Here is a 23,579-nt window from a genome sequence, read left to right as displayed (position 1 = left end):
CTTTGGCTCACTGTGACAAGAAAAAAACTCTGAGATCTCTTAAATTGCAGCAGGCTGGAGGGTGGAAAGGAGACAAGGGAGGTTAATCAGTTAACTGCAAGGCAGAACCGACAAAAGACTGTTACATTCCTGAGTATATGTTGAAACTGAATCTCCAGGTGGCTGTTCCCTCCATTGTACAAGAGAAAATAGCAGAGTACCACAGCTACCAGGTGCCACTGCATCTTGCTGACGTTTGAATTTCCCAGACTGTTGCCCACAACCAATCCTGAAGAGCAAACACTAGTTCCTCACAGACTAGAGACCTATCCCAGACTAGCCCCACTTCGCTTCTCCCACCCCCTTATCTACAGCCAATGTAAATTCCTTCAAAACAGCTTATATCTTTCTTCCCGAAACTGTTCACATAGAGAAGTCCCAAGGATTAGACTGCCCCAGGACCTGGTCCTTTTTCTGGCTAGTGTATGGCTTAGTAACCCTTTTCTTTCAGAAAAGCTTTTTTGGCTTTTTTGTTTAACATCATTGAATCAGCCAATAGTAAGGGTAGACTTAAACCTTAAGGTTAAAACCATGTCTTTTTTTTTTTAACTTGGGACATTTCCCTATTTTATTTAAAAATGAACAGTTAATTCAATAGTGTCTTCAAAAATTTTTTTATTAAATTTATTGGAGTCACTGGTTAATGAAATGACATAGGTTTCAAGCGTGCAGTTCTGTAATACATCATCTGCATGTTGTGTTGTGTTTACCATCACCGTGTCTGACCACCTGTACCCTTTCATATCTCCCCTCCACCCCCTTTCCCTCTGGTAACACCACACTACTGTCGGTATTTATGAGTTTTTATTGTCTCTTTGTTTTGTTTCTTCATCTTTTGCTTTCAGTTTTATATTCCACATACGAGTAAAACCAACTGTTGCGGGGAAAACTTTGTTCTTGCTGATGCAGTAAAGAATTACAGATCAGTATGTCTGTTAGCATGCAAGCAAAGTTTATTAGTGGTACATTCTTGTGGAAGAGAACAGGCCTTGCTGAGGTGGGGGTGAAAGGCATAAGCAGGGCAGGGCAAGGGCGGCTAAAAGCAGTGGTGGCAAAAATCATCAGGTCCTTTGTCCTGAAGACAGTGTAGTCAGCAGGATGAAGTGAGGGGGTTATGTACTGATTGGTGGGTAAAGGTGGTGCCAGTGTCTCCCAGGGGACATGATAACATAAACTTAGGCATGTGTGGGGGTCTGTTTCCCTGAATTCTTATCTTGCTCCAGACCACATTTGTTCATCTTGTTGTAAAACAAGATACATGACAGGGGCCAGTTAATTAAAGTTGGAGCAGTTACCCAAAGTTATTTATGGGCTCTTTCTGTAAGCACTGTGGACCCCCTATAAAACAGATATTGACCAGAAACAAGCAGTTAACCAAAGTTGCTTTACGGACTTTTTCTTGGGCATTGAGGACTCCCTTCCTCTTCCCCCTTCTAGACCTTGGGATGAATACACAGTTTCAAAGCTTTCTTTCCCAGATGATGGCAAGAAACATACAGAACTTGAAGGGCTCCCCTTCTCCTGTGCTGTCATGCTGTTTCTAGTGATGCTGGAACACCTGGCAATATTATCCAACCAGGCTCAGGACTGCTGAGTTAGTGGGTGAGACATGTCTCCCTCCTCCCTGCCTTGGCTTACTATCTATCCTACCTAACAATATGGCTCTTGACTTTTTCCATTGACTTATTTTGCTCAGCATGATATTCTCAAGATCCATGTTGTCACAAGTGGCAGTGTTTTATCTTTTCTTTTTAAACATTTTTATTGTTGTCCAAGTACAGTTTTCAGCCTTTTCCCCCAACCCCTCCACACCACCCCAGCCCTCCCCCTCTACTATCTTTTCTTATGGCTGAGGAATATTCCACTGTATAGGTGGTACCATATCTTTTTTACCCAGTTGTATTGAAAGATACTTTGGTGGTTTTTATTTTTATGTTTAATACTGAATATTGTGAATGTTGTAAATTATTTTAATTATATAGCAAGTACAAAATTAATTTTAATTAATTTAAAGGATAGTTAACATTTTTGGTTGACATTATGTTTGTTTTTTTAAGAAACAACAATTTTGGAAACTGTTTCATATACATTTAAAATTGGGTTCTCTTACATTGCAGTTCCTCAATTTGAAACTGCATGTAGTTACGTAGAAGCTACACTGGAAGAGTTTTTGACCTGGAACTGCGGCCACTCCAGTACTCTTGGACCATTTAGGGATTATGATTATTCCAAATTCTGGGCTTATGCTGACTATAAATACGTTGCCAGTCTATTTGAAGACAAGACAGATATTTTTCAGGTGAGTCAGTATATTCTTTTTGATCATGGTAGTAATTTGTTTTTGAGAAAAGATCACAAATTAGAGTTTTCCTGGATCTTTTTCCTTCACTGTCTTTTTTTCTTAAAAGGGGTCACTGTGAGTGTTGAGTGTTTTATCCACCCAAGCCAAAAGATTTGAACAAGGGAAGCAGAATGTTTGGTGCACACAGATGAGTGGCCTCATTGTTTTTTTTACCCTCCAAAGTTTCCTATACACTCTCTCCATTGTGTATAAAACTTCATTTCCTCTGAACCTACAGATGAGCTCTTGGTCTGTCATGATGCACACGAAGGTACAAAGCTGATCACGTGAAGACGCATTCCTAGAATCCTGGAAGCATTCCAGACTGCCGCTTCCATCTCCCCCTGCTCTGGGGCTTATATAGGTTTATGGCCTGTGCCAGATGCTGGGCTCCCAGTATTTGATTGTAGAAGTCCTGCAGAAGCGTGGGCATACTTGCAGAAGTAGGAATGTGGAAGTTCTTTGCCATGTGTTGATGTAATTGCCTGCAGAGTTTGCAGGCTACGATATCCTCTTTCCTTTTAAGTGTTTTCTACTTCAAACTGCCAGTATATTTTGTGGGATGACTTTGCAGATTGTCTGCTCTGGTTTCTGTGTAGTCTTAGGCCTAGGGCACAAATGGGAGTAGTCCCAGGAAGCTGTTAGGATGGCTTTGCCTTGCCCACCGTCAGGCAAGGCTCCAGAGTCCTTTATCCTGCCCCATCCTTTGTGGAGAGAAGCCTCTTACCATCACTACAGGCTGTTCACCCCCACTCCTCTTCTGCTGGTCGCCACCCCCGCCTCTGGACTTCCCTCTCACGTAGGCTGGTAGTCCTTGGACTTCTGAGTAGTTTTTTATTCAGCCTGTATTTTTCTTTTTCACTTTGAGTCAGGGTGTAGATGCTGATATTTATGTAATTACTATGATACAATCGTTAATACTTTGTAGCTCCCCTGTATCAAATTTTTAAAATGTTTACTTAATTTTTGCTTTTTTATTAAAAATGAAAAATATATCATCTGCTTCATAACTGTTAGTTGAGGGTATATTTTCATTTTCATAACCATCTAAGAAATACATCAGTTTACAGAACATTCAGTAGATGCTTTCCAAATCCAAAGTCTATACCAAATCTACTCTTTACTCATTTTTAAATAATAATTTTGAGGTAATTTCTTTTCTTAGAACCTTAGTTGTTATCACTTTATGGATCTTTAATGTTGGACCTTTTAGATATCATAGTTAATTTTTAGAGTATTTTATTATATTTCTTATACCCCCCCCACCCACCTTGCAGATCAGATTAATACTTTTTTACTCCATACCATACTTCAGGCAAAACATTGTGTAATAGTAATATTTATCAAGTACTTTCTTATACTTGGTGCTTTTCTAAGTGCTTTACACTTATAATACCCACAGTTACCCTATAATTTAATAATTATCCCTATTTTAAGAAAAATGAGGCACAGAGTAGTTAAGTAAAACTTTTTTGAAAATACACAACTAAGAAAAGAGAAACTCAAGCAGCAGTTCGCCCTCCACACTTTAACTGCTGCAGAGTATGCACAGGACCCCTACCGAGGGTGTAAATACCCTCATTCTGTGGGGCCTCTGCAGCTAGAATTAAAGAATTCCATTTATGCTGAATGTAGGCCCTCTCTGCCTTGGATGAGTCTCTGATCTGACCCACTGGTGTCTGTCTCAGCCCAGGCATAACAGCACTGGGCTTTCACGTGTCTGGTCCACTAAGCGTGGATATAAAGGCAGTCTTTTGGTAAGGTGCAGGAATGCCAATTCATTGAGCCCTTATAAAATCTGATCTTTTTAGTTGCATGAGTTTTCTGTCAGCTCACATTATGGTGATTAATGCTCTGAATTAGAACAGGCAAATGGGCTATGAACAACCAAGACCAGTAAGATTATATTATTTTTTAGCTCAGAATTTTCTGAGTATATCTTTCTTACAGCAGGTACCAAAGTTGTCATTTTGCTTTTACTGCTGTAATTCATTCAGGCACTAAGTCTTACTATTGTTTCAGGTGTTCCTTTGTCATAAAATGGTGGGTAAACATTAAAACTGATAAATTTTTGAAGTATTTAGTAATTCATTTTAAATCAACCCATTTGAATATAAGTAACATTTTAAATGAAAATAACTATATTTAAAAGTTATTTTTTAAGTTCAGAGAGGAGGGGTATTGTTTTACATTTTTGTCTTTTAATATCTGGCTTATTAGAAGATAGCTGGATTCTTCTATCTGCTTCTTCATTTAGCCTGTTGTAATTTGTTTATTTGAAGTGTATGAAGATTATCTTGCCTCACACACATTAAACTGAAAAAGAGAGTTTTTTAGCAGCCTTTTTAGATAGTTGTGGATTTCTTTTAATACTCCGCCAAACTCGACAAGGGGTAGTTTCTCAAAAGGTGGAGAAACTTGGTTATTGCAGTAGAAAGTCTGACCCACAGTCGACGGGCTCTTTGTACTCACAGTAAAGTCCATTGACTGATTTTGCATGGAATGGAGCTTTTGTAATACCTTTCATCGGCTATTTGGAAAATACTGGTTTATTGAGTTAGGTAGAACTTCCAACTGCTGATACGTTTCCATATGCTTCATTATTTTTTTTTAAAGTGATATTTCTGAGTATTATCACCATTCTCATCAGAAAGCTTTTTAAGTATTAGGAAGCTTTCAAGCTCATGTGTTTCAGGATACAAGTTTCCAAAATCATTTTTATTCTGTTCACAATATTTTCTTTTTTTTTAATGTTAAAATTTTATTTACAAAGCTTTTTGTTGTACAGAAAGTAAAAATGCTTTCTTGGTGTAAAAGGCAGCAACCCACAGTTGACTCACTCACCAGTCCCAGCTGTCCACACTGCAGCCAGGATCTTATGTGAAGACCTAACAGCATTTACAATTTTGTTGGTTTGCAGTCCTCAAGATTGGTGGAGAATTTCCAAAAGGAATTAAGTGGAGGAAGGCAGAATGTTGTTCAAAATATTTTCTAATTTCCCTTGTGATTTATTCTTAGACTTATGGGTTATTTAGAAGTATGTTTAGTTTCCAAATATTTGGGGATTTTCTAGCTGTCTTTCTGTTATTGATTTTTAATCTAATTTCATTATAATTAGAGAATATACTTTGTATGATGTCACTCTTCTTAAATTTATTTAGTTTATGGCCCAGAACATGGTCAGTTTTGATAAATGTTCCAGGTGTACTTGAAAATAATGTGTATTCTGTTATTGTGTTTTATAAATATCAGCTAAGTTGATTGTTCAAGTCTTCTGTGTTCTGACTTATCTTCTGTACACTTGTTTTACTCTTTATATAGTGAAACATATTGAAATTTCCCAACTATAATTGTGTAGTTATTTCTTTTTCACTGTAGGTTGGTCAGTTTTAGTTTCACGTATTTTGAAACTATTAGGTTCATGCATATTTAGGATTATTATGTCTTCTTAATGGATTGATCTTTTTCATGATGAAATAACCCCCTCTCTCTCCTGGGTTCTTCCTTGTTTTGATGTCTCCTTTGTCTGAAGTCAACTTTGTGTGGTTTGACTTTGGATTAGTGTTAGCATCAAAAAGAAGTACTTACTATATGATTTCATTCATGTAAAACTTTAGAACTTGCAAATAAATTGACAGAAAATAGATTACTGGTTGTTTGAGAAGAGGGAGTAGAGAGGGTTGAGTTATAAAGGGTCATGGGGGAACTTTTAGACATGATCAAAATGTTTCTCATCTTGATTGTAGTAATGATTTCTCAGGTATATACATATGTAAAAATTCACTAGATTGTACACACTGTATATTTGTTTATTGTATATCAATTATATCTCAGTAAAGCTGTTACAAAAAAAGAGAGCCCTGGCTGATGTGGCTCAGTGGATTGAGCACCAGCCTGTGAACCAAAGGGTCACGAGTTCAATTCCTAGTCAGGGCACAGGCCTGGGTTGCAAGCCAGGTCCCTGGTGAGGGATACACAAGAGGCAGCCACACACTGATGTCTCTCTCCCTCTCTTCCTCTCCCCCTCCCCTCTCTCTAAAAATAAGTAAATAAAATCATTTAAAAAAAATACAATGCTGCCAGTACTCTTTGGTTCCACTGTCTTGACAGCAGTTTTATTCACCATTGTTTTGTTCCCTCAATATAAATGTCGATACAGTGAAACAGGAAAATAACATCTTAGTAGTCATATGAAAGTAATTTTAACCTTACAGATCCCCTGAAAGGATCTCAGGAATGCTGGGGGTGGGGTGGGGAGGTGTGGGTTACTTTGAGAACCTACAGTCTATATCACTTCTGAGATTACTCTTTATTTCTCCAGTTTTGACTCTTCTTCTAATTAATTCTAAAACAGTTTTCATATGAAAATACATGTCAAGTCATGCTCCAGGTTAAACACTGAAATATGTTAATAAGGTTCACAAACATTTCATGACTTAAAACTGAATAAGGAGCCCTGGCCAGGTAGGTAGCTCAGTTGGTTAGAGCATCATTCAGGTACACTGAGGTTGCAGGTTTGATCCCTGGTCAGGGCACATACAAGAGTCTACCAATGAATGCATGAATAAATGGAACAACAAATTGTTGTCTCTCTCTGTCTCTCAAAATCAATAAATATAATTTTTTTAAAATTAAAATTAATTTAAAAAAGTAAGGATAGTATATAAGACTCTCCCCAGCATGACTGATGTGACCTTTGTCCTCTCTGTTAGTCCTGGTCTGGTCTCCTCGCCGAGTGCTGGGCCACTCTGCTCTTCCTTATCTTCTGGCCTTTGCTTATGTTCCTCTCAATTTCTGCCTATTAAAATTCTACTTCTTCGAGCCTGGCTCAGATTCAGCTTTGACTATGGAGTCTTCTCAACCACTTGTACCCACATCCATTCATCTCCGGCCTTCATTCCTCTGCGTTTTATTTGGGTCGTTAGTTAAATGGTATATGATATAGAGTTCCTCTAACAATAGTAAGCTCCTTGGGAACGTGGACTATGTTTTGTAACTTTTTATTCAGAATCATGTTAAAAGTGCAACATGATTCTGAGTGCAGTAGTCCCCTTTATTCACTGGGGATGTGTCCCAAGACCCCTAGTGGGTGCCTGAACCCACAGATAATACTGAACCCTCTATACGATGAATTTTTCCTAATTATACATGCCTATGATAAAGTTTAATTTATAAATAAGGCACAGTAAAAAAATAACAATAACTAATGATAAAATTATTATAACAATATACTGTAATAAAAGTTGTCTGAATGGCTTTGGAGCCATTGTTAAGTAAAATAAGGATTCCTTGAACACAAGCATTGACCCCAGTCAGTCTGATAACCCAGAAGGCCACGGTGTGTTTAAGTACCAACAGCATGTACAGCGAGGATGCAGTGGACAAAGGGATGACGATTCATGTCCTGGGCAGAATGAAGCTGGACTGTGTGAGATTTCATCACTCTACTTACAAGGGTGCACAATTTAAAACACATGATTTGTTTATTTCCAGAGTTTTCCATTTACTACATTTGAGCCATGGAAAGCAAAAAGCACATAAAGCGGGGTGGGACCACTGTACATAGTAAGTAATTGAACAATTACATAAATATGTATTTTTCTACTCTTATTTCTTATTTTGATATTTCTTTGGTCTTTAGGGCCTTTCAGAGAATGTTTTAACTTAAACCCCTAGCTTCACCCTAGTTAAAATTTTTGTGTCTTATACTTAATCTGTTGTAGTATTTGTCAATCCTTTTTTTAAAAAAATATTTTACTTATTTATTTTTACAGAGAGGGAAAGGGAAGGAGAAAGAGAGGGAGAGAAACATCAACATGTGGTTGCCTCTCATGCACCCCCAAATGGGGACCTGCCCCACAACCTAGGCATGTGCCTTGACTGGGAATCGAACTAGAGATCCTTTGGTTCCCAGGCCTGCTGCGCTCAATTCACCAGCTACACCACCCAGGGCACATTCATCGATCTTGATTAAGAAATTATTAGCTTTCTTCTGCCTTCTACTAGTTTTACAAGTTTTTACTTATAGCCTCTACCTAAAGTTTCTATGTGTTAATAATCCTTTGCACAAATTAAATTCATCTACTGATAAATTTATAATATACATACTGGTAAGTACACTGGCAAATACACTGATATGATTGGAAAATATCCAGTGGCCAGAATTATGATTTTGACACTTAACTAACTCTCATGTATGGCAAATGAAATTAATTAGTCTCAATATTTTTTAGTTTATAGTTTATCATATCATTGACTAATCTAAGCAAAGTTTAAACTATATAATCTAAGTAAAGTTTAAACTTTAAAGTTTATAGTTTAAATATCATATCATTGAGTAATCGAAGTAAAGCATTTATTTGGAACATTTTGTTCTCTATGTCCCAAGGAAGGTAGAGAATTTGTGACATTATCATATAAAATATTTTTATCTCTGACATATTAGGTAAGAATGGCAGGTATTACCTTTTATAATTATCAGTGAGTATCATCATAATTGAAGCTGTTAAGAATTAACATATAGTGCCCTGGCTGGTGTGGCTCAGTGGATTCATCAGCAGTCTTCATCAGCGGTTTGATTCTCAGAGCACATGCCTGGGTTGCGGACCATGTCTCCAGTTGGGGGCATGTGAGAAGCAACCAATCGATGTTTCTCTCAAACATTAATATTTCTCTTCCTCCCTTCTCCTCTCTCTAAAAAGAAGCAAATAAAATAGTTTTTTTAAATCAACATATAACAAAAGGGATTTTGTCCCAAGAATGTTTTTCAGATAGATTCTATTTTTATGTTGTGGTTCAGATTGGCTACTCAGAGTTAGGAACCTTGTTTAGTCACCTGGGTGCAGAATCCCAGAATGCAAACCTGGAAGATTAGTTCTATCTAACCTGTCTTGGAATTTATAACATAGTTACAAGAGTATGTTGAAATTGAACCAGGTGATTTACTAGTGATCAAAGGGGCTTGATGGCCAGTAATGCATTCTATTGAAACAAATTGGAATGTAAGAATGTGGGTGTTTATGCAAGCCTACCTGCTTTCTGTTTATGTGACTTAAGGTAATTTTCCAAAGGAAAAAAAAAGAGCCTTAAGTACTTGCTAATTTGTAATGGTCATTTAAAGGTTGTTTGAAATGTAAATTGAAGTCTTTTTAAGTTTTGCACAATATTTATAGTTAATTATATCATTTTAAAGTTTCATTCTTATTGTTTTGACCAGTATTTGTTTTCTTCTTTTTTCTTTTCTTTAGATGTAAGTTTATTATGGAATTATGTGTAGTTTTCCTATATGTATTTGTGATCTAGGCATGGAAAAAAAATAAAAGGCAACTTTTATTTATTTATTTTTTTAAAGAAGACAGCTTCAATGTGACAGGCTCAAATTAACCATGATCACAAGTTGCCCAAAGAGCATGAAATGGGTAAAAAAACAAATACTTTTTTTTAAGTAAATTCTTTTTTTTTAAGATTTTATTTATTTATTTTTAGAGAGGGAAGGGAGGGAGATAGAGAGAGAGAGATAGAGAAACATCAATGTGTGGTTGCTGGGGGTTATGGCCTGCAACCCAGGAATGTACCCTGGCTGGGAATCGAACCTGGGACACTTTGGTTCCCAGCCCGAGCTCAATCCACTGAGCTATGCCAGCCAGGGCTTAAGAACAAATACTTTTGAGTTGGTGTGTTCTCAGAGCCTAAGTTCAGTATGTGCTGTTGTAAGCTCATTTAACCTGCTTGACCTTAGACTTCTTATCTGTAAAACAGGAATGAAAATAATAATAATGTATATGTGAAAACATTTAAGTATTTTACCAAATAATATACCGTCTTCTAGAACTAAACAACTTAAGAATTATTTTTGGCTATTGGTTTACATGGTAGGCCAAAAAAGCCACCCTTCTCTATTATAAGCATCTTAACTAGTTTCTCTTAAGTTCTCTGGTTAAAACTGTAAAAATTATGGAAGATTTGGTTACTTGTACAACATTTTAAAGTGGTATTTGATTCTGCAACAATTATTTAACTTGTTAATTGGAAGAGTTTCAGGAGATGCCAGGGACAAAAACAGATCTAATTATCTGGATCAGTTAGTGGGCGTTGTTTTGGCATTTGTTGTGCTCGCTGTGTTAGGTGCTAGAGATACCAACTTGAATGAAGCTGGGACTCCATGGGATTTGAATGTTGAATGCAGAAACTAAGCCTTAAGATAGAAGAGTATGAACTGTCCTATTACAGTTCAGTACTGTTTCTGACATCATTTTATCAGTTAAATGTTGTAATAGTTTTAGAATACTACATATGACCAAGAATATTGAATGAAACATATACATATTTTTGAATTTTATTGATTACAACCAGATTTTCAGAGTTTCTTATTTTGGTTCAAGTGTTGGGGGACATTTTTAATTATGCAGTTTTAAAAACATATCCTCATTGTTTTTATGTGGAATCCAGTTTCAAAATATTGTGATAACAGAAAATAGATCAGTGGTTGCTAGAGGACTGAGGGCGGAAGAAGGCAGATTGACTACGCAGGAGTAAGAGGGGACTTTTTGGAAGGGAAGGTAGAAGGAGGGAAGGGAAGTAAGGAAAAGAAGCATGACAATTATTCAGGTAATTTAAGAGTGCAGTCTTGGGCATAAGAGAAAGTAAACTTGTCTGTATCAGTAAAAAAGCAAATCTAGGACCTTCTGGAAGTTACAAGAAAGTGGAGTGTTTTTATAGTAAGCAGTTACCTACACACTTGGTTGCTCTTTTCAGAGGTGGTGTTGGAATAGAATTCTCTGTATGTAGATGATTTCTGAAGACTTTTCCAATGCTTGAGGTATATGTGAGAATAGACTCCAGGTCGCATCACTCCATCACCTGTGTTGGTTTCACTGATGTCATGGTGTAACAGGCCACTTGTTTTCAGCGAGACTTAAGGCAGATTCTTTCTGGGCCTGTATTGATTTCAGGCATTTGGCTGCCTGTAAGTAGCTGAACATCGTTGGCAAGAAAGGCTCAACTCTCAAGAGGCCATTGGAAAAAGAAACAAAATAGGTACCTCAGATGCTGTTTTCTGACAAATTTACTTTGATTCACTGTCTCTCCACAGCTGCACCACCACTGTTGCCACCTAACTCTCCATCCTTTGGTTTTCCCAATTTACTGCTAAAGTTTAGGTAGTTTAGATCACCTTGATTTAATCATCTCCAAATAATTTCCCTTTTTTTTTAAAGATTTTATTTATTTATTTTTTAGAGAGGGAAGGGAGGGAGATAGAGAGAGAAACATCAATGTGTGGTTGCTGGGGGCCATGGCCTGCAACCCAAGCATGTGCCCTGACTGGGAATCGAACCTGTGACACTTTGATTCACAGCCCTCACTCAATCCACTGAGCTACGCCAGCCAGCGCTAATTTCCCTTTTTTAGTCATTATTGTGTTAAACAAGACATCAGGGAAGCCTCCTGTCAGTCTTTCATATAGTAACCACTGCCCCCGCCCCCATCTAACCTGTAGAAAATTTTTTTTCTGTGATTCTTTCTGAAGCAGTGCTATAGAACAGAGCTTCTCACCTTCTGTCAGTGTCTCGCCTCCCTCCAAGTATACATGAAATTTTGTGTGTGCATGCATTTCTTTGTGGGAAAGAAGTGTTGGCATTCATCAGGTTCCAAGGGAGTGTATCTAGAAGATTAAGAACTATTTAACCCAGTGAACCAGCGTCTTCTTAGCTAAGGCAAATCCCTATTTTTTGTTTTTATACTGCATGTCTTTCAGCTGCCTTTAGTTAAATTCCAGACTGAGGTGTGGTGAACTGTTCCACAAAGACCAGGTTATTGGAAGCCTTCCTATGTTCCCTGCTAGAGACCAGGAGTCCTTCTTCTGTTATCTCAGACAGCCTCTGCTCACTTCTGTCAGAGTATTTGCCACATTATAGTGATAGGGTGATAGGGTCCATTTATGGGACTATCTCCCTTTACTACATTTAAAGGGTGGGCCTGTATTGTATTAATTTTCATATTCCCAACACCAGGTATCATACCAGTTATGTAGTAGATGCTTAAAACTGTTCTTGACCTGAACCATTTACCCATAATCAGCCAACAGATTCTTCCCCTTTCCAATCAGCCAGTGTTTTGAGCACTTACCCTGAGCCAGGCATTGGAAATACAGAGGTAAGCTCACTCCATGGAGCTTATGGGCTGTATCCAGAGGACACATGGTTTTTCCCACTTCCTGGAGCTGCTGCCTGTGAGCATCCGTGTTTACAATGATGCTGACCTCGCGAAAACTCCCCCTTCTCCAGCAGACACTAGTTATGTGCACGTGCACTGCTGTTTTCATCACTCAAAACAAAGATGGAAATGCTTTTTCTAGTCTTCCTCAAAACCGGCTATTAAATTTCTCCCCCAAATATTCTCTTTCTGAATACAGCTATTAATGGTTTGTCTCTAAAGATAGAAAATGTAGATTGAAGATATGACAAAAGAAGTATCAGCATTTAGAACCACATTCTGCACATAGAAGTGTATTTTTGTTTTGTTTTTAACTCAATAAGAAAATTCATGATTAAAAAATGAATAAAGCAAAACCTTTATTCCTGGCTCAGTAGTTTGCTCTTTTCTAGCTTATACATACTTTTAATTCCATAGATTTGGGTTTATGTCAAACTAACTATGCAGCACTACCATACAGAGGAATTGCTTCTTGATGGACTATAACTTTATTTTCAAAACAGGACGTCATATGGTCTGACTTCGGGTTTCATGGAAGAAATGGACGGGAAAGTACATTGTGGATTGGCTCCCTGGGGGCTAATACACCCTGTCATCTGGACTCCTACGGTTGCAATTTAGTATTCCAGGTACAAGGAAGGTAATGCACACAAGTGTGCATGAGAGTGTGTGTGTTTGTGTGTGTGTTGCACACGAAGAGGAACCAGCACTGAGTAGGCAGTAGGACCCCAAGGTTTAGTCCCAGCTCTGTCCTGTCGTCCTGCCTCGTGACCAGGGCAGATCACTTGACTTCTGGTTGTTTCCTCCTTTGCGAAGTAAAGGGAACGGTCCAGTTAAGTGGTGGCTTCCATGTGAGTCTCTCAGCCATGTTCAGGATTGCCTTCAGAAAGCCGACCGTGGAATTCCAGAATTTCACTTCCAGTTCAGCTGGACAGCTCTCTGCTTAGCTCTTTTACATAAGAAGCTATGTAGTTTTCAGACTTTTAAAGCGAGAATACCCTTCCTTCAAACCTGCATAAGTAAGAGCAGAGCAGTTTTGGTGAAAGAAAGAGGCTGTGCTGGTACCCCTGGCCCCCGAGGGGATACCAGGGATCCTGGTTTGAGAACTGCTGGACCAGAACCTCCTCTTTCACGCTGAATTTTAGTTTGTGCCTACCTGTAGACACAATGCAGTATTTTTTTTAACTTTAGGTCAGTTTTGTATCTTCATCTATCTGTGGATGCTAGAGATGTAAGAGCTAAATCAGGTAATGCTTTTGGTAGTTGCTGCTTCTAGGAGTTATGTAAAAATTTAAGTGTTTCTGCCATTTGGAAGATGTACTCCGCCTGCTGTATGTGCAGCCTTATTTCCCCTAATTAATGACACCCTGGTTTCCTCTCTTGGCCTTTCATGACATTTGTAGGGCAGCACAGAAGGAAAAGCAGAAATGATTATGAGGGTCTTGACTCCCAGGCAAATAGTGCTTATTCTCAGTTCTTTCAGCTTGCAGAACCATGAGCAGTTTTTTGAGCAGGAAATGACGTGATGATTGACTGGGTTTCTGATAAACAAAAGAAGGATGCATGTATATTACACTTTAAGCCAAGCCAAGTAAATTGTATGGGGTGGTTATCATTATGGCTCTTCTTTGGGAGACAAGCTATGGTGCAGAGGCAGGACCTGGGACCCGGAGAGGTCAGGAGATCTGTGACCTGTTCCTGCTCTACCACCAGCCATTAGCCCAGTGAACGACCCAAGCGAGTACTGGGGCCCTCTTCCACTACTGTCAAAGTGAAATCGACTGATGATCTAGGAGTCCTTCCACCTCCAGCATTCTGAACATACTGAATACAAAAATTTTTCTAAACCAGTCACAGGTACAGTGGAATGGAGCAGCTTTATCATCTCTAAGGCAAAAAAATAAGCCTTCAGTATATAATCCTTAGTTTGAAAATAGCAGCCCGCTGCTTCCCAGTCTGAAAGGACAGGACTGCCCCACTGTGCATGCATTGTGTGTCACGAGAGGGCTTCAAGCATTCCTCAGAACCAGGTCTTTCTCTCTCTCTGTGTCTCTTTGCTTACCCTTCAGTGTATTTCTCTCTGTGTATCTTTCTTTTTGACACTTCCCCTCCTTTGCTTCCCATGTCCTCCCTCTATTGGCTCGAAGTATGCATGTGTGGTGTTTCGTAAATTAAAATTTATCACCTCCATTTTTCAAAAAATTTTAAAGTGTTTAAACCTTACAATTTTCCCTTTTTGAAAATTTATGTATTATACTACTTTTTAGTTATATGGCATCATTTATGCATTTCTCTTCCTTAATGAATTAACAAATGTTTAACTTAAGGAATTTACATCCCAAACAGGAAGAAGTCTGGAAACTATTTGGTGGATAGAACTATGGTTGGTTGCTCTGGATAAGATAGGAATACAGATGCTTGAAAGGGCAGGAGTTATTCTGGGTAGCTCTAGAACCAGGGATAGGAACAATTTATCAGGACTTTGATTTTCAGTAAGAAAGAGTGACCTTTTAAACTAGATCCAGTCCCAGCGGAAGGGCTGCCTCAGGGCATCATGAGGTATCCATCAGCAATGGCCCTAGGTACCAGTTGTCAGCAGAGGAGATTCCAGCACCTTCTGAGAGGCAGGCCAGGTGACTACGGACATTGCTCCTCTATTCTTTTATGGATGGAATGAAAATGAGTAAAAACACTTAGCCCCTGCCACCTTATGTGTTTTGTCTCAAGTTCAGAGTACTAATTCATATCTTATTATTTTTTATCAGGAAAAGATGGCATCTCTTTCCTCCTGAAGATACTCCTTTCCTTTATCCAACTAGAATCCCTTATGAAGAATCTAGTGTGTTTAGTAAAATCAATGTCGTCAATCCTGACTTAAAGCGTTTTCCTCAGTTCCAGAAAGCTCGAAGACATGTGGTTACGCTGAGCCCAGGACAGGTAATGTGGGCTGTAAAACCTTGATGACCTGTCCAAGGACATCCTAGCTGTAACTTCTCTCAAGTCGTTGTGCTACCGGTCTCTCCCTTTCCTCCCCTTCCCCCACTGCAAATAAGAAAGGTTTCTTCCCCTGGTGCTCTGCTATTGGAAGGTAGTTTTTCCACTTACAGGCTTCACAAACATCTCTGCTTCCCAGGTCATAGAAAGATGGGAGCCAGGAACACAGCTCCCTCTACTGGTAAAGAGGAGAATGGACTGTGGAGGAAGACAGCTTTGGAACATTTATACACAATTTAATATCTGTTCAACTGTGTTAGAACCCAGATACACATACTCAAGTTGTAATACATCTACGTAGTGGGCCAACAGAGGCAGAATAAACGGAGAATGATTTGCTTTTGAACAAGAATGGATGTTGCTTTCGTAACTGTTTCTAAAACATTTTCAAAGGTATCATACCAAGTTGGGTACAGCTGTGGCATTTGCTGTCTCTTGTTTTACTAACAATTTGAAAGCTGTTCTTAGTCCCTCAATTACCCCTCTCCCCTGCCTGTTTTCCTTGCTTTGCTTCCTTCACACTGGCACCCTTCCTGCTCCCTTGATACTTGAGCACTCCAGCTCAGACCATCTGACTTGACCAGGTTGCCTCAACCTGTGGGCTGTTACTCCCCTTCACCTAACCCTCCCCTCGCCCCCTGGCCCTGGCAATGACTTACCTATTTCTCTATAGAATTACCTATTCTGGACATGTCATGTATGTATAGTCATACACTGTTCAAGTTTTTGTGACTGGCTTTTTTCACTTAGAATAATGTTTTTGAAGTTCATCCATGCTGTAGAATGTTATCAGTACTCATTTTTTTTATGGCTGCATATATTCCATTGAATGGAGATACATTTTGTTTATCCATTAATCAGTTGATGGACATTTAGGTTGTTCCACTTTGGGGCTATGATAAATAATGCTGCTGTGAACATTTGTGTATGAGTTTTTGTACAAACACATGTTTTCAGTTCTCTTGGGTAAGTATACCTAGGAGTGGGGTTGCTGGGTCATATAGTAACTCTGTGTTTAACTTTTTAGTGAATTATCAAACTGTTTTCCACAGCATCTGCACCATTTTACCTTCCCACCAGTAGTGTATGAGGATTCCAATTTCTCCACGTCCTCACCAACACTAGTTATTTCCCTTTATTATTGTTGTTGTTATAAACATTTTTCTTTGATTTTAATATCCAAATTCGAATGAGTATTTGTCATATTTGTTTTTCTTACATCCTGCTTATTCCTTAACCCACCACAAACTGGCTCTCTCTCTCACTACTTTACTGAAGTATGCTTGGCAATAGGACATTCACGACCTTGTAATGATGAAACCCAGTAGTTGTTTCTGGTGTCCTGTTTCACTAAAGGAGCTCTCTTCCCATCTCTTGGCTTTACTCTGTCCATGGAAAGTGCCACCAGTTCCCTAAACCAGAAGCCCAAAAGCTTCATGTCATCTCCATCTGTTCTACTCAGCCTTCCCTAGGAAATCTCATACTGAGCTTGGACAAATGCAGTCCTCTTTGGCTCCGTCTGTTGCTTTTGTCTACTAAACCTTCCTATTTAGGTCCTAACATTTTATAATGGATCTATTGCAAGAATCTTTTGTTCTTCCCAGACTCACATAATGTCACTGTTGTAACCACCCCCCTGCTCAAAGTTTCTCAGCAACTCCTAATGTCAATAGGATGAAGTCCAGATTCTGCATTCTGATTTTAGAGCACCCCCCAGTCCCTGACCTAACACGTTCCCACCTCATCTCTCATTTTCCTGCAGTTGTAAGACTGGCCTGCTTGCTGTGCCTCAGTAGTCCCATATCCCTTGTCTGTGCCACTTCTCCCTTCTGCTATGTCCTCATTCTTTGCTCTAAATTCTCTGCTAGCCCTGATTCAAACCACACTTCCCCCATCCAGGTGCTCCTGACCTTAGATCATGCCTGCTGCTCCCATCTTCGAAGTTCTCTTGTAGCAGTGTCCACTCATCTAATTTACCACCTACGTAATACCACCTTTCTACTTACTACAACCTCACTGGTTAAAGTTTAGACTGTGAGGACACAGAAGCTATGTCCTAGGTTTTTACCTATGCCCTTTCTCAGAATGCATGCAACTATTTTGATATGCAAAGAAGGAAATACTAGAATCTCAGAACCCTTCACTAAGATTTCGATGTAAACAGAGATGGTCTGGGACTAAGGAGAATAGAGACTAGAGAAGCTGAGACTATCCTTTATAGAACATATGAATTTGTCATTTTAAAAAAGGAATAAAAGAATTCTGGGGTTTTTTTCTTATTTTCCTTTCCTATAGCAATATTATAAATTCATTTGTATTATTGTACTTTCTTTTTCTAGTATCATCTCAATTAGGGTTTGATTCTGATTTAAAAATAAAATTTCTTAATACCATATGATTTCACTCATATGAAGAATATAATGAACAAACTGAACTAACAAGCAAAAACAGAGGCAGACTCATAGATGGAGAGCAGATGGCAGCTAGTGGGGAGGGGGGTATAAGAGAACTAAATGGTAATGGAAAAAATACAATAAAGATTAAATTTTAAAAAGTTTTTTAAATTTTTTTAAAGATTTTATTTATTTATTTTTAGAGAGGAAAGGGAGGGAGGGAGAGAGAGAGAGAGAAACATCAATGTGTGGTTGCTGGAGGTCATGGCCTGAAACCCAGGCATGTACCCTGGCTGGGAATCGAAGACACTTTGGTTCGCAGCCCACGTTCAATCCACTGAGCTACACCAGCCAAGGCTAAAGATTAAATTTTTAAAAATGAAAATGAAAGGTCTTCTTGTGCTAACCAATTTTGTTTGGTTTTCAGGTTCTGTTTGTTCCCAGACACTGGTGGCATTACGTGGAATCCATCGATCCTGTCACTGTCAGCATAAACTCGTGGATTGAGCTGGTACTTTTTTTTCTTAGTATATATATTCCCTGCTTTTAAGCTATACAAAGCCTATTTATCAAACGTGGTGATTAATTTTAAACAGCATGCCAGTGTTACTTTGTGTTGATAAGCTATAGTTTATGTATTCTATGCTATGTTGATGGATGTTTAAATTGGAAATAGGATTTTTAGTTATGTGCCATTCTTTCTTTTAAGGGCACACAGTGCGCCCTGAGGTGGGTGTGCAGGGGCTTTTCCTTTGACCAGTGTTGTTAGGAGATCTGTGTTGGGCCTGGCTGGATCTGCCGTATATGTCCCATGTTGCCAGTCCCATTTCACACCGTCTGGACCAGAAATGTCTGCTTCTTGGTTCAGGGCTCTCAGAACTAATTACAGAATTCTCAGTCCTGGCTTGAACATTTTCTCCAGGCAGAGTCTTTTGGTGCTAAGATTTTATCATTTCATTTCTGCCAGAAGCCTTTTCCCTCCAACATGCTCTGCTTCATTCTGGTGGCCTGTTCTGCTTGACAATTAAAATGGCTACTCATTCAGCTCAAGTCTGTCTCTTCCACCAAAGGCCTTAACTGCATCTCTGTGCCCTTTAACCAAAGGTTTTGACTGTACCTATGCCCTTTTAACCCGAGGGCTTCATCACATCTCTGCCCTCCCCTGCCCAAAGCCATGGTTGCCTGTCTTCTCTTTGGCCGCTGTATTCTCCCCTCAGTCAGGCTTTTCTGACCCTTTGGTAATGGGAAAGGCTTTGATGGTACTTAAAGCACTGCTGCAATAGGAAGCTGTATTGTGTGAGCTTAGAGAACAATTGTAGCCCTTGGGAATTAGGTGAGAGGTGTGGCGGAAGATCATTGGACTCACAGAAGTTTTGCTGGTAGCCTGCTGAACTGGAGTTGGAGCAGATGACAAGGTGCAGATCTGTGGAGTCCACTTCCACTCCCAGTACTGGTCACATCTGCAGTAGCCCTGACAGATGCTTCTCCTCCCAAGGTAGCTCATTTAGTTGTTGAACACTGGGACTGTCATCTGCCTGCCTCTTACCATACCCATTATTTCTGAAACTGTACAGAATTTTTTCTTGTCGAAATATGAGGTCTGTCCAGAAAGTATCCAGCCACACATTGTGAAAAATTGAGGCATTTATTGAAGATACGAGAAACATTGTACAGAGGACAATCATGCCTCAGTCCCCTTCGAGGTAGGCATCTTGGGACCTCACACAGTTCTCCCAGTCACCATCAGCTGCCCTGTCATATTTTCCTGAATATCATCAATGGTCTGAAATCTCTTCCCTTTCAAAGGTGATTTTTGTTTTGGAAAAGTCAGAAGTTGCAGGGTGCCAAATCTGGGCTGCAGGGATGCTGAGTCACTTGGCTGATTTAATGTTTCACCAAAAAAGTCTGTATGAGACATGATACATGAGCAGGTGCGTTGTCTGTTGTGATGAAGCTGCCAATCAGCAGTTGCCCATAGCTGTGGCCTTCTATCCAAATACATGGAGGAATATTCCAGCTTAATGCAAAATTTGGTGCAGATTCATTGCTGTACTCCCTCAGTCATTCTGAATGTGAAGGCCACACAGTACACATGCTCGCTCAACGGCGTCTACCACCACCACTGACTAGTACAGTAAAGTCATCATTCTTCACACATGCACATTCTAATCTGCTCTCTTTGGCTGCCAGGTTACATTGATGTCCTGCAAACTGTTCTGGTTATATTAACAATGACTGGACTTTTCCCAGACAGACCTTGTATTTGAGGACACCTGCTTTGTGTTTCCTTAATCTTTTCTTTTCCAGGCTTAAAACCTCTGGTTTCTGTAAAAAAATTTTAAGTGACTTTCTTTTCAAACTCCCCACCATTTTGCCCATAGACTTTGGAGTTAGGCAGGCTTAAGTTAACAGATCTATACCTTTGTTAGCTATCTAACCTAGATGGTTACTTAATCTCATCAAGCCTAAATTCCCTCACTTATAGAACAGGGATTATAATTGAACTCACTTTGGTAGGGTAGTTGTGAGGCTTAAGTCAGACAAAACATGTATGAGCATCTAATACGGTGCCTGGCAGATGAGAAGTGTTTAAAAATAGAACTTGCTGTGAGAAGTAAGAGCTATTATGCCAAGTGTAGATGTCTTAATATATGGTACCTAAACTGAATACCAGTGGGCCTCATTTGGTGGAGTATAAGATTTCTCTCTCACATGACTTAGATCCTAAATGTCTTCAGTACTGCTTATAATATTACATTAACTTTTTTAGTAATCTTATCTCACTTTGGGTTCATTTTCAGCTCTCAAATACCTAGGCTTTTTTTCAGACAATCAGCTCCCATGTCAGATTGTCCGCCACCCTAAACCTGTAAAGCTGGTTCTTTAAACCTAAATCCTGTTGTTTACTCATCTCTATTAGTTTTCATCATGTCGATTTGGTTGAGCATTCCAGCTTCCCAAGGTAATTTTGAATTTGAGTCTCATTTATGCTTTTAGTGAAACTTTTTCAAGCGGGCCTGTGCCTTTTCTGTACGTCAGTCACCATTGATCTTTGTGTTTATCTTTGCTTTCTGGTGTGTAGTAGAGGCCCCAGGATCACCTTGTACTTGCCCTGCCCCAGACTTGGAAGTCAGTAATTTCTCCAGGTGGCCAAGGTTTCTTTTAGTGAGAATGGTATTTGGAAATCCAGATTTGGGCTCTAAGGCTGCTCGTTGCTACTGCTGTCACTATTTTCAGACTCTAAGTGATGAAGCTAGAATACGATATAGATAAATAGATGAGAGAGAGAGAGACTGACTTCGAATTCACAGTTAACATTATAGGTTATTTCTTTTTTGTTTCTGTACTCGTATCTCTTGTCGTATACTGAATTTCTGGGTCCTTAGTTGCAGTAACGTATTTACTTCTTTGCATTATCCACCAATGTTTTTGAAGATGTCAAATTTACAATTCCAAAATTCCAGAATTAATATTACTAACCAAGAAACTTGCCAGTGAAAATCGATTTCTTCGCAGTCCTTTTTCATCATTGGACCACACCCGCTCAGAGGGCACAGAGCGCTGTGTTCAGTGGTCATTGTGAAGTTCGTTCCATTTGTGGGTTTGTAACTGATGTCAGTTAGGTTCCTTCGTTTCTGTTTCCAATGTTAGGATTTATTTTTTCCATTTTGATCTAATTTAGTATTTGGGAAATGTGAAACATTTAACTTATCAAAATTATATTGAAAGGTGTATTTGGAGAAGGCTCCTTTCATCCCTGTCCCCTGCACTCAGTTTTGCTCGTCCCCTCTGGGGACCCCCTCTTATTTACTCTCAATTTGTCCTTCCTGGGTACCTTCTTTGTGAATGTATATAGATTTATAAATAAATAATTTGTCCTTCCTGTGTGCCTTCTTTGTAAACATATATACATATATATTTAGTATTATATATTTATATATTAATATATTTATATATTGTATATTTTTATAATGTATATGTTATATATATTAAAAATATCCTGATTTTGACTTGCAGTCGAAATCAGGATATTATTGTAGTACAATAATTTCTGTAGTAGCACAGAAAAATCTTTTTTCAACAGCTGTGTGAGTACCCTCTCATATGGCCGCACCATTGCTGATTCAGTAGTTCCCATATGGATGCATGTTGGGTTTGTTTCCAGTCTTTTGTAATTATAAATAATACCAGTGAATAACCCTGTGCATATGTTGTTTAATATTTGCTGAAGTGTGTCTTCAGGGTAGAGCCTTCCTAGTTGGTTTATCAAGTCATAGGGTAAAGGTATCTTTAATTTTGTTAGATTTTGCCAGATTCCACTTGGCTGTGATTGTGCCATTTTGCATTTCCATCAGTAGTATATATGAGAGTGCTTCTTTCTTCCGCTGCCTCACCAGTAAGATGTGTTGTTAAACTTTATAGCTTTTAGTATGTGAATCATCGTTAGAAAGAGGATGACCAGGTCATAAAGGAATTCTCTAGTGTTTTTAGAATTTGGATTTTTTTTTAACATTTAGACCTCTTGTTCATTTAGGGGTTTCTACTAGCATATGCTATAAGGTTGAGATCCAGTTTTATCTTTTACTAAATGATAGTGGAATTGTCAGGACCATCATGTATTTTAAAATCCATCTTTTTTTTCTGGTGTTTTGAAATGTCACCTTAATCACACACTAGATATCTGTACTTGGGTCTATTTCTTCCATTGGTCTTTCTTCACATTCTTTCATCACTTCTATCTTTTATTATTTAGAGATGTCTTACTGTATGTTTTTCATATCTGTAGGGCTTACAGCTTTTCATTTGCAGTGGTTCCCTGGTTCCTCTTGATTTTATTTTTCTCCTGTAATCTTCAGAATCAATTCACCTAGCTTCATAGATGAATACCAATTGATACTTTTATTCAATCCATATTAAATTTTATATTATATTTATGAGATTAACTTACCCTATCCAAGAATGAGATACCTACCTACTTGTCCACGTCTAGTTTTCTTTATTTCCAGTAGTATCTTAAAGTTTTCCTCATATAGCATTTACATGTTTCTTTTTAAGTTTTATCCCTAGGTATTTATCTTTTTTGTTAAGTAGGATCTTCTCTCTCATTATATCATCTGACTGGATATTATTTGTGTATGTGAAGGCTGTTGGATGTGTTCATTTGAATTATTTTATCCACATGTAATGATTTTTTCTATTGACCATCTTGTGTTTCCATTTATCTCTCAGACTAAAAATTAAAATAGTTTTACCTCTTTCTTTCCTATTTGTTTGCTTGTTACTCTTTTCTTCTATCTGATTACATTGGCTAATACCTCAAATTCAATAATAAATATTAGGTAGAAAATGGCATCCTTTTTTTCTTTTTTTACTTTAGAGGGAATTTCTCTAGTAATTTCTCTTTATATAAAATTCTGGATTTGGGGCCAAGTTGTGTATCTATTTTATCATGTAAAGTATTTTCCACTCCTATTTCATTACTTTTTTGTTCCCTAAAATCAAGAAAAAGTATTGAATTTTGTTGAGTGCCTTTTAAGCTTCACTGGAGATGATCATATAATACTCCTCCTTGGTAAATATCTAGTATTGCAGTAAATGAC

The 23,579-nt window shown here is 38.5% G+C and overlaps 1 protein-coding gene across 4 annotated transcripts in view; it reads left to right on the top strand.

Annotated features, from left to right (window-relative positions):
* The window catches only part of HSPBAP1 (HSPB1 associated protein 1), a 49,980-nt gene that overhangs the window by 18,638 nt on the left and 7,763 nt on the right, over nucleotides 1-23,579 (top strand). For 2 of the 4 annotated variants that reach the window (XM_028505278.2, XM_036018190.1), the window contains exons 3-6: nucleotides 2,157-2,338; nucleotides 13,096-13,232; nucleotides 15,358-15,529; nucleotides 18,407-18,490. In XM_028505278.2, the coding sequence (XP_028361079.1) occupies nucleotides 2,157-2,338; nucleotides 13,096-13,232; nucleotides 15,358-15,529; nucleotides 18,407-18,490 (575 nt within the window). The remainder of the gene's footprint in view (nucleotides 1-2,156; nucleotides 2,339-13,095; nucleotides 13,233-15,357; nucleotides 15,530-18,406; nucleotides 18,491-23,579) is intronic. The other 2 variants (XM_036018191.1, XM_036018192.1) reach the window with 2 other exon arrangements.

Source organism: Phyllostomus discolor, chromosome 2 (genome assembly GCF_004126475.2).
Source record: "Phyllostomus discolor isolate MPI-MPIP mPhyDis1 chromosome 2, mPhyDis1.pri.v3, whole genome shotgun sequence".
Lineage (NCBI taxonomy): Eukaryota > Metazoa > Chordata > Mammalia > Chiroptera > Phyllostomidae > Phyllostomus > Phyllostomus discolor.
This window is presented reverse-complemented; position numbering and strand designations above follow the sequence as displayed.